Source organism: Cicer arietinum, chromosome 6 (genome assembly GCF_000331145.2).
Source record: "Cicer arietinum cultivar CDC Frontier isolate Library 1 chromosome 6, Cicar.CDCFrontier_v2.0, whole genome shotgun sequence".
Lineage (NCBI taxonomy): Eukaryota > Viridiplantae > Streptophyta > Magnoliopsida > Fabales > Fabaceae > Cicer > Cicer arietinum.
Window position 1 is genome coordinate 16407672 of NC_021165.2, and position 12235 is coordinate 16419906.

The 12235-nt window shown below is 31.0% G+C and overlaps 1 protein-coding gene across 1 annotated transcript; it reads left to right on the plus strand.

Annotated features, from left to right (window-relative positions):
- The first annotated feature begins 6674 nt into the window (after nt 1-6674).
- On the plus strand, nt 6675-12106 carry LOC101505574 (uncharacterized). Its single transcript, XM_004505085.4, has 5 exons — nt 6675-6965; nt 7609-7710; nt 9689-9830; nt 9927-9973; nt 11732-12106. The coding sequence occupies exons 1-5, from the start codon at nt 6879-6881 to the stop codon at nt 11957-11959; spliced, it is 606 nt and encodes a 201-aa protein (XP_004505142.1). The 5' UTR covers nt 6675-6878; the 3' UTR covers nt 11960-12106.
- The last annotated feature ends 129 nt before the right edge of the window (nt 12107-12235 follow it).

Below are 12235 nucleotides of genomic sequence, written 5' to 3' on the forward strand. Positions count from 1 at the left end.
GGTGGTGGTTGGAGGAAGAAACAGGTGGTGAGAAAAAAAGGAGGAGTATGGTTAAGATGATTGTGTGCATGGTGATAAATGCTGTTAGTGATAATGAATGGTGGGAAGTAGAAAGTAATAAGTATGCGTGTGTGTTAATTTGTTGTTTTTAATTATTATTTGTTTGTTTTGGGAAAGCTGGTAGCTAGGCTAGGTAATGGAATGGTAGAACTGGTTATTAGTGAGGACTTGAGAAAGTAGAACGAAGATTGTGATCTCATTTCATGATGTGTGAAATTTGGAATGTGAGTGTGACAGTAGTGACTATGAGGGAGGGAGAGAGGAGGTGAAAAAGTTTTGTAGCGTAGTAGCCATGCTATTGCTACCGAGCTAGCTGTTGCTTTCTCACCCTTTACTATTACTACAGTCTAATCTAATCTCTCTGAAAAGTTGTGATCTTTTATTTGTCCTCATGCTCATGTTTGTGGTCACGCTCATTTCTCACGGATCCAAATTCAAATATTACTTTCATTGCATGTCCTACCATTTTACTAAAGTCATCTACATTTGTAGGGGATTTTAAATCTAGTGGTTAAGCATGGCAAACTAATTTTGTATGGGATGTATATATAAGCACTCTGGTGTAAAGTTAGTGAGAATTGAAAAAAAAGTAAAAGGTAAAGAATGAATGTTTAACTATTGAGGTAAAGGATGGCCGATGAGAGGGATAACTATTGAGGTAGTTAAGCCATTGTGACATAATTTGATGATCGCGGTGGGATATTAATCAGAATGATTATCAACGGATCTTGAGTTTGTAATGCACGTGTATGAGTGGCCAAGGTAGTGCACCGCTGTTGGGACGAAGTCCACTCTTCAACAGTTACCCTAAAGTCTTTAACTTGAGTGGCCAAGGTGAAAACTTGTACAGCATGCTCACTTGATGTGTGAAGTGGATGTGGCTTTTGTTTCGTAAACTTGACAGTATCATGTCTATCCGAGTCATGTCGACACTAGTTATGCAAGATTTTAAAAAATATGGTGCACTTCATTGTGTAAACGTCACTAAGCGCGAGTCTTTGTTAGGGGTGTTCAACTGAACCAACTGAACTGTTTTTGAACTGAACTAATTTATAAAAATTGAGAACCGAACTATTTTCGAACTGATTTTTTAAAACTAGAATTGAGCCGAACCGGTTTTTAGTTCGAAAAAATTGAACATAATCGATTTTTATTTCAAAAAACTTGAACCGAATTTTTTTTTTATAAGTAATTAGGGGTAATTATGTAAAATTTGACCTATATAAACAAAGAAAACTAAGTTAAACCGTTTGGTTCGATTCAAAATAATAAACCAGTTCGGTTTGGTTTTTTAAACTGAAAACCAGTTCGGATCAGTTTTTTTAAATTGAAAACCAGTTTGGTTCAATTTTCAAACAGTTCTTTGACCACCCCTATTTGTTGATGGGATCTCTTTGTCGCTAAATGTTACTAGAATTTTGACATGCCCCAAAGGTGGCTAGTGGAGTTGTTGAGGCCTTGGATGTTAGATCTTGCATGTAGTGCCATATTCTTTTATGAGAATTGCAGTGTCTTGAACAAACTGTCTTGAACATAAATGTATACATAATGTCACAAAAGCTCCATTAATCGAATAGAACTCTTCTAACATCAAAGTTTGTCATACATGCCCAGATTAGCAACGAGATGTGATGGTTTGGGACTCCATTTGCCATCTATGTCATTAAAAACTATAGGCACCCTTTCGGGTACCTTTTGAATATGGGGTCGATCATCTTTAACCCTATCAACATCAACTCGATGAGTTTCATCTTTACAAAATTTATGCTAGTTTTCTTCAAATTTAAAAATGCATCGAATGCCACTATGGTTGAAGAGAAGTACTCCCAAAAACTTAAGAAATTCTCTTCTTCATAGGCTGAAATATGTCCCTACGAATCCAAGAAACCGCCAGTGACTGTCGTCGTTATAGGATAATTTTTGTCAAATCCTATTTCTCAATTATTTTTCCATGCATCCAAATCAGTTTTAGTTATTTCTATTGTCTGCTTCGATTGAGAGAGATATTTTAAGACCTTTCTATCTTTGACTCTACAATTGTTGCCTTTTGTGAATTTCCTTAACATTCTTTTCCATATATGTTGTTCAATGACGTATTTGAGCAACACATAGCCTTTTGTGTTATGGTCGCTACTACGGTGGAATTTGCAATATTTGGTTTTGTCATTCTTGGCCTTTCTTTTAACTGTTGGGGGAAATAGATTTCTTATTTGAATTTGGTATTTGTGCACCCACTTATGATGCACTTTCTAGTGATGCTTAAGATTTTGTACTCGGAAAACTTCCCCAATGGTCCTCGCCCATTTTCTCAAATGTTGTTTACCTAACAGACCGTTGTTGTTGACAATTTTTCCGCAACATTCATCAAAATTTCTTTATGATTTGGCGACTTTTGTACTAGAGAAAGGATTGACTAATGAGCTACATCTTCTAGTCAATTAATTCGTGATCGAAGAATTTGAGTTGAGGTTCTTTTCTTCAGAGCATTACCACACTTTGAATTAGGTTCGACCATCCGAGGTGAACAGAGAGAACGAAAATGTGAAGAAGTAGATAAAGTTTATTCTCACAAACGACGTCGAAGATCCTGAACTTCATATATGGTAATAACGTTGAATAATATTTTAGTATTGAAGTCTCACATTGCCAACACTCCCCTACTAATAGATGTATAGATATGTTTGGGCTCATCGTTTTTTAAGCTCATTTTTAATAGTGAGATTCAATCCCATTTAATATGACATCAAAGTCATGTTACACGATGTCAAGGTTCTAGACTCACACTCTATTTGATAAAAAGTCATTATAGCTTATAAGCTTTGTTTGGTATCAATCGTTTATAAGCTTATAGGTTATAGTTTTTTTATAAGTCAACTAAAATTGCTTATGAACTTATACTTATAGCTTATTATTATTATTTTCTTCCAATTCTACCCTTACCATTGTAACTAAAATCATTTTTTACCTTTTATAATTTACTTTTTATAATCTAAAAGAAATAATTTTCAAATAATTTAAATAAATAAATTATTTATAAATAATATTAAATAACTTAATTAATAATAATTTAAAGTAAATAATTCATTTATTTAAATTAAAATAAATAAACTAGATAAATAAATAAATAATATATCGGTTTGATAAATTTTAAATTAATAAAAAATAAAATTTAAATTACTACTTTTAAAATATTTTACACATTACGTAATGAAATTTATTTTTAATTAAAAATATCATTTTACATTTTAAGCTAATCTAATCGAACTACTAATTTTATCAAATACTTAAATTAGTTTAACAATTATCAACAATAAACTATAAGTTAATTTTATCAAAAAAAAATTCTCAAACAACGTGAGACTTTTTTATTGTATTGGAATGATAGTCTCGTGGAGGCTAAAGAATATATCATGTGTGAGACTCTTGTCTTTTTTGAAAAGACTCATAAGTGGATTAAAGACCATAAATATTTATAAACAACAATTAACCTCAATACCAAGCAATGCATGACATTTTGATATACTAGAACAATGGCAATGTGAGAATTGAATTTAGGACCCGACACTAGATGCAACGGTGATTTATATTAGAGTCTCATTTTTTTTTTCTTTTGTAATGAACAAGTAATTAGTTGTTGTTAGAGAGGAGAATTGAATTTATGCATATTTGTCGTTTTAGTTCGCTCAAACTACCAAATCATTTTATGACTAGTATTTTTAGAGTCTAACATTATTAAAAGTTTAAAGACTTTTGAAATATGTATGAACAAATTAAGTGGTTATAAAATCGGTGACTTTACATAGTTATATAGATTCATTATATAAATAATATTTTTGTCTCTAATTATAAGTACCAATTGACATAAAAAATTTGTCTATAAATATAAGACCATTTTCAATTTCTTAGATTCATTTATTATTTTTTTCTAAGCATAACCCTAATTAATATTACTAGTTAATCTTAAAATATATAAAAAAATTATTATTAAATACAACAATACATAAAAGACATTTTTCTTATGGATGACAATTAGACTCAGACCCAGTGAGTACCCGCAAAAAAAATCCACAATGGGTAGGGTAAAAACTCGCATAATGAGTATGGGTATGGACATGGAGATAAGTAATTACCCGTAAAAATAGGCGGGTAGGGATACAGAGTATTATAATATTCACCCCACCCCGCACTCGCAATTAATTGTTTTCTTTTATATTTTAACATCTATTAATATCATTGAACCACTACAATATTTATAATTGAAAGATAAACATTTGCAAACTTTTTAAGAATTTGATTATGATAAATAGGTAAATGATTGTGATTTTATAACTAATAATTATGTCTTATTAATCGTGACTTTATAATTATACTTGCAACTTTGTATCAATTATCTCAAATAATATTGTCATATGACTTGCAATTTCATAAAATGTTATTATGGATATTTAAATATGTATTGTAACGAGTGTTCATTTGAAATGTTTTGACTTATAAAATATTTTAGTTTATAATATTTTATGATTGGATTTAAAATATTTGATAACTTTTAAATTTAATTTCAACAATATTATTTATTTATCGATTTTTTTAGTTAAAACATGGATAATGAGAATGGGTACGGGTACTAGGTACCCAAAAAATAAAGATACAGATTAAAGTTAATACTTAAGAGGATATGGATATGAGTATTTTTTTTAAATCTTGGGTATGGGGACGGGTACTATAGTACCCTACCCATTGCCATCATTTTTTTTATATAAAATCAACAAATTAATTACATTATTAATTTTTTTAATTAATATAAAATTTACAATAAAAATTCATATTTAAAAACACAGGGATTATTGATTTTGAGTTGATTGTTATTGCCAAAGGTTTGAATCTTGTCTGGGATCATCATGGTTACGGTATTGTTATTTGCGAGTTTGTACTGAATAGTTGAAGGATTTTAATTATAACCCCGCGGTTATTTTGTGTGCGGTGTTACCCTCATCTCACAAGCCCATTTTTGGTCTCCAATTATTTCCCAATAAGATTTGGCCAAATGGTGACAAATTTTGAAAGTGTTTGCATGTGTGACCACATCAAATTTAGAGTGTCTATGTCCAGATGCTCCATTGGTATCTGTAAACAAAATTTAGCACTGCAATGCAGCAGATAAGACAGCAGCATGAGTTTTGTTGTGTTTTGTAATGAGACCCCACGGCCCCACCTCAAGTAGAAAAGTGTTACAACTTAGTATGTCAAACAAAATTGAAGAAAATTAATGTATTTTAAATTGAATATATCAATTTCTTTATATTATTTTTTTATATTTAAGATTAAAGTAGTACAATCTTTTTTATTTTATTTTTTACTTTTGTGGGGGAGAATGTTTTCTTTATATACTATGTTCGAGGTGTCCATTAGTACAATGTTTCCTACAACTTAATGGATTGATCTATTACTCCATATATTAGTATAGATAGACTATATAAAATAAGGATGTTTATTTTATTTTATTTTTTTATCTTTTAAAAAACTTCTAAAATATATTTTTAGATTAGTTAATTTAAGTTTTAATAAAAAAAGTATTTAAAAGCAACTCTAAAAATATTTGGATTTTTTTGCCACCTCAACAAACCCATAATAAGAATTGGGTTGGGTTGGTCAAGTTTTTCAATATCTATATGATTTTTGAAAAAAAATAGTATTATTGAAAGCTTTAGAAATTATTATTTAGTTTAAAATTATATTTAAATATGTAAACTTAATAAAAAATAATAAATTTAACTAATTATTTTTTAAATATTAAACTTTATAAATTATAAATTATCAATTTTATTTAACTGAATGAATAAAACACGAGTTTAATAGATATTCAACATTAATGTAAAAAATTATACATGCATCCAATCATATCTCATCAAATAAGTAACTATGAAAAATTAATATATCAAAGCGATATAAAAAAGTGAAACGAGTAAGTAAATAAAAAAAAAAAAAAATTATACAGCTAAGAGCGACTCATTGACTTACATAGCTCTTCTTTTTAGGTCCGTTTGAAATTTACAATTCAATAAATTTAATAATAAACAAGTAAGTTGTGGTAAGACCTATTTATATGATCAAACAAAAACAGGTCACACTAAACCGAACTATTTAACATCTCTATCTTACACTACTCTTCTTATTATCATTTTTGTTGGTGCTTAAACTTTTGAAAAATCTTTTTAGAATGAAAAAAGGATAATGCCATTTTGTAAAGATGACATAGCTAATTATGTTACAAGGATATGTAAACTTCACATAAAAAAAAGAAGAAGAAGGATATGTAAACTTATAAACTTCTGATATTTATTTTATTTTTTACGGAAAAAATTCTAATTTTTATATCAATAATAATAATAATAATAATAATAATAATAATAATTCATTTTTTAAGAGTTTAATTGAAATTCTTTTAGGTGTAAAATATTTTTACACTAAATTAATCTATTTTTCAAAGTAATAATTTTTTTCCGAGAAAAAGAGAGGGGAGGTTGTAAGAAAAATGGGCCGAGAAAAGGCATAGGCCCATATAGAAAGAGGTGCATCGGATACGAGCGATAAATGAAGGCCCAGACAACACATAGATCGTGTTTTCTGAACGAAACTGATAACGAAACAGAACAAGAGCCAGCTACCTCGCACGCACACTGCAATGCGCGATTGGGAAAATCAAATCCCTAAACAATAATTTCAATTTCAATTTCAATTTCAATCAAATCAGGGTTCAACTCTTTGGAGTGTGGTGCATGATCATATAATCCACAGAGCAATCCATCGATCTATCTGCAATGGGAAAAAATCAAGCCTACAAAGCTATGCAGAGAGCCAGGCTCGGTGGTGCCTCCGCCGGCCCCGACGAGGTTGAAGATGGCATGGTTTGTACCCTTCCAATATTAATTCACTAACTTCTTCCAATTTTATTCATTTTTCACGTTATTGTTCCTTACGCTCATCGATCTTCGGCTATTTCCTAATTCCAATTCCTAATTGCTATTATATGAGTTTGTGTTTGGTTTTATACTCTTATTAGACCGCGTTTGGCATGTCCTTAATATTGTTAGGGATTTAAGAATTATTTTTTGTACAAAGTATAGATGATAACTTGAAAAAAACCTTAAAGCGATAATCATCAAGTTCACTTCGGAAAAATTAACTTGTGCAGCGGACGAGCTTGAATTTCAACTTGCTGCTTTTACATCTGCTTTTAGTTGTCAAATTTCAATGATAAAATGAATTGAAAATTGATAAGCATTGATATTCTTTTGTACAAGAATTGTTATGTAACTATTCTGGATTTTCTTTTGGACTTTGGGTTTACATGGTCTAGTGGAGAATTTCATAAATGAGGTATATATATATTTGGTTTGGAGGAAATGATTGTCACCGTGGTATAAGTATTAGTTATTCCGTCTTACTGTATGCATGTATATATTGTATTATAGGATTGTTTAGCTTTATAATGCTCGAATGTTGGATCGCTTTCTTTTCCTGGACCGTTATTGATGAGGACTGTCGCAGGTGGATGGTTCATTTCATTCACCAGAGTGGCATGCCGCTCGTTTGGCTAGCCTTAAAACCTCTCACACAATTACATGGGAAGAGTACAAGAAGAAACAAAAGGTAATCTTTTCACAGAGCTCACGTATTTACTCTTATAAGTAAGATGGAAATATATTTTCCTTTTTATATTAAGGGGAGACATGGTTTTAGTTTACAACAATAATAGACATTTGATTCTCTTAGCTACTACACAATTGGGCTGGCTACCTTACTTTGTTGAAAATCCACCCATTAATTATGTTATTACTCATTCTTGTCTGAGCTACATAGCCTATAGATTTTTTCTTATTTCCTTCCAGGTTGTTGTTAGTTTATGTTGCACATGAATTATATCATCGTTTTTTAATATCCATGTGTGTATATACAACATACATCCTTGGGCACCTTGTTATTGTGTCTGAAGTTTGGTGTCTTGTTCGAACAAGGGGACATACAATGTAAAGTTATATTTAGTCAGTACCCCTATGTTTATAAATACATCTTCTCTCCCCTCCAAGTTTACTTGTTTTATTTTCTAGCATTGCCAGGTCATATTTTAAAACATGAAAATTTCAAAACGAGACAAAAATTGACAAGTAAATCTTTTAGGGACTAAAATAGGGTTTTGCAACATGGTTGTCAAGGTCGCAGTTTACTTGCAGGATTGCACCATTTTTAAGTTTGGGATTTGGGTTTTGGAGGAAAAGGGAGGGGAGGGATTATTTCCATTTCTAAACAAAAGAAATTTTAAAAATTTTATAAAATCAATTAAAAGGGTGTTTGAAATATTATATGATAATCTTTCATGTAATTCCTTTTATTTATTTTTTTAAATCTCAAATATATGTCAATATACTTAGCCCTCCAAAAACCAACTCACTAGCATACCCTAAGAGACCAAAAATCCCTTAACTCCTTTGCCTCAACCTCTCTTAACTCTTCTGACACAAATGCCTTCTACCTCTCATTTTCAAACTTGTTCTTGGCCTCTGTTTGAAATAGAATTTGAACCTCTCTTGATCTGTGTGTGCATGTGTGGTGCTTACAACTAGTTATTGTTGAATGAGTAATGATATTCAAATTTGGTTTTTAAAAATTAAGGGCCTGTTGAAAGGTAGATTTACCTGCCCCAACCCTCAACCCCACTTATTATTTGAAAGATTCTTTTGTGAAAATTTCATCTTTGGAGTTTTATTTTTTATCCTTCCCGCCATAAGAGTCAACTTCAAATGCTAACGTAAGGGATAGATCAATAGCATTTCTACTTGTTTATTCATACTACTTAATTACTGAAAATTTGGATAATTTGATATTTTGATTGCATAAATTGCACTTCGTTAGCTTGTCTCTTTTATCAGTCACAGCCGAACCTTTTTATTGCATGGCTTTAGCTGTACACACATTTAAAATTTTAATATTAGTTAATTCATTTGAGCAGTTACATTTTTATCAATATAAATTAAAAAATGCATAATACTAACCAAATATTATTAGTGAGAAAACAAGAAAAAGTTAAATGAATTATTTTTTTTTATTTCAACTTTATATCCTCTTATTTACTTTCTGTTTCCAACTTAGTGACAAATATAGTCTTAAATTTTTCACACATTCAAGTCATTTAAATGGTTATTTGTGTATCCCTTTAATCAATATTTATTTTTTGTTTTTTTATTACGAAAGTTATTTTTGACTTTTTTCCAGTTTAGTTTCTGCATTGCATGGATAAATTCATTTATTAATATAATTAAATTTTTTACAATTGTAAAGTTTTTCAAGTACACTGAAATCTAAATATTAAATGATTCCAATTGATTGATATTGATATACCTAAGAAATATTTTATATTATTTTTTAGCAATTTTTTAATACTTTTTATCTTATCACTAAGGCTTTTTTTCCCACTTATTGTCCATTGGATTTTTATATGTACACATTTTCCTATATCTTAATATATGCTATTTTATGTGTTAACTTTTAGGGCATTAACACTGTTATTTAATTTGTGTTTCTTAAATATATTACAGAATATGTTTGACTAGATTTGTATTTTATTTACTAGGAAGAAGAACTGAAAAAGGGGGAGCTGGAAGCAGATGCAGATAGGATGATGAGGGAGTACAGGGCTCAACTAGATGCTGAAAGGGCTCGCAAACTTTCCCAGGGAAGAAATCACTCAAGTAGTAAGTCTAAACATTCAAAAGGTATGTGTGGTGAAGTTGTAGAAACCTGTTGTGTTTTTCTAGCGCCTTTTCCCGTACCCAGTTTCAAATGATGAGTTGCATATTCTTACTACACAGATAAGAGGGACAAAATTTCAAAGAAGCACAGCAGCAAAAAACGAAAGGTGTGTTTTTGCTGGAGAACCAAAATGTTTCATTTAAAATAAAATACTATTGTAATTGTCCCTTCAACTATCATGCAACTATGACACCACTGGCTAACTTTCCTTTTAGTTTTCAGCCACCATAGTATTGGACTGTTTTTAGTGTTGGTTTAAATTGTTTGCATTGATATTGAAAATCTTGTCTGGTCTTGTGTGTCTTTTGTTTTGAATTTTCAATGTGTCTTTTTTTAAGCTTTTATAGTGCACATTAGATATAACTCTAATTTTTAGTGGTTTTCAAGCTTTTCATTCAAAGAATTTTATTTTATATTCCAGAAATGACAGGAATAGTTCCTATATAACAAAGGGAGACTATATTATCGACAAGTAAATGGAAGAAAATACATTAAGAACAAATGCTCCCACCAAGGTAAATGCCTATGGCCCCAAGCTATGCATGGAAAAAATAAATGAAGAACATATAACCCCCTTCTTACCCTTTGAAATTACCTATATGGTAGATCTGCTTTATCTCTCGTCTAAGTAACTTTCCTTCTCATTTTTGTTTCAAAGTTAATCCCTCTTCTAAAGGGGGAATCAGCCCACATAAGTAGATCGTTAGGCCCTTATCAGGTCCCTTTTTGTATCTACCAGGTCTAGGAACCCATCAATACCCTCACGGAATTAGTCCCTTTTTATATCTACCAGGTCTAGGAGGAACCCATCAATACCATCAGCCTGAAAATCTGCCTTGAGGCAAAGACAGAATGGGGAAAAAAACTGTTGTCTTCCTCCTCCTGAGTTTCTTACTTGGCATATTTAGACCTCCACATGATAAGCCAATTAGTAATAGATCTCTCTGTTAATTTCCGGCCCTCTAAACTTGTTGCTGCTGTTACTGGATTGGGTATTGTAATTAATTGGAGTTTACCTCCCTTGCCAAGTTTTTAAGTTTTAATGTCCCATAACTAGGACTATAAGCAGTGGATCAAGCCAACTCGCTTCACAAGTTATTGAGTCTTTCTTTTCTAATGCTTCTCACATGACTTATGGGACATTAAAAGTAACAGAATTGTAACATTTTTCATTAACCTAAACTTGGTGGGGTTTATGCTGTGTTACGAGATAAAATTTCTAAATGAACATTGCAAATGGCTGAAATATCAAGGGGGTATAGATTTACCCCCTTTTTAATACATTTACAGAATTTACCCTTTTCAATAACATTTGTTGCATTGAGGTATGGAAGATATGGAGGTTTTGATGAAAATGATTATTTTGGTTGAAAGAATGAGTTATACAGAGCTTACCCCTTTCATGTCTGGAAGAAATGGGGTTTTTAAAGAAAATGATTATTTTGGTTGAAAGTAATCAAAATAAACAGTACTGCTTCCCTTTCCTTCAAAGTTTTAGATTTTTTTTTTTAAGTTCTAAATTGATTTAAAGTAGGTTTTCTGTCTGATCATCATTCCCTTTTTTCAACCATTTGCTTTACATCAATGGCTTTGCCTTAATATTAACTTGTAAGTGTCTATCTGAAGTCATTGTTTACAGCCTTCAATTTATGTTGGAAGTAATCAACATATAACTCTAGCTTCTCTAGGTTTGTTTATTATTTTGCGAACACTCTTTGTTTATTGTTGTAGCAAACTGATTCATTACCTGGCCTTTGGTTTTGTTAATTGTTGGATGAACATGAGTAACGGACCATGAAATATTGGTTAAAGTTTATGTCTCGGATCATTTTCTACACACATCTCATTACCTCTTCCATTGTAGCATTCAAGAAGATCTTCTCCATCTAGCTCCTCTTCATCATCCTCATACTATTCCAGTAGTGAAGAAGAAGAGAGAGTGTCAAAAAGATCCAAGTCCAGGTCTAAGCGATCAAAGAAGGAAAAGAAGCACAAGTCAAAAAGCAAGGATTCTGGATCCGATAGTGAAGATAGTGGTGGTCCAGTTCGCCTCTCAAAATTCTTTGGGGCAGCAAGAGTTGATAGTGGTTGAATATTTGGTTCTGTATCATAAAATTGTTTTCTGCAAATAGTAAATTACAGTCAGCTTTAATTTTGTGATCAACGTATTCTTTACAGATTTGTAATTTATGTTATATTCTGTGTTCTCTTTCAAGAAGTTTATTGTCTTTTGGGTTAATCTGTGCGAGAAGGGGGGGTGGCCATTTTGAGTTAGAGACGATTTAAAATTGACCAATTGCTCCATGTTTGACTAACACTTGAATGAAGAGGATATGAACTGCATTATTCTTGTCATAAAGTGCATGTG

What these genes read in the sequence shown, in the direction of transcription:
- LOC101505574 (XM_004505085.4), top strand. Translation starts at nt 6,879, where the DNA reads ATGGGAAAAAATCAAGCCTACAAAGCTATGCAGAGAGCCAGGCTCGGT. An exon ending in AGTACAAGAAGAAACAAAAG is followed by an intron (nt 7,711 to 9,688) that starts GTAATCTTTTCA and finishes TTTATTTACTAG; the next exon opens with GAAGAAGAACTGAAAAAGGG. An exon ending in ACAGCAGCAAAAAACGAAAG is followed by an intron (nt 9,974 to 11,731) that starts GTGTGTTTTTGC and finishes CTTCCATTGTAG; the next exon opens with CATTCAAGAAGATCTTCTCC.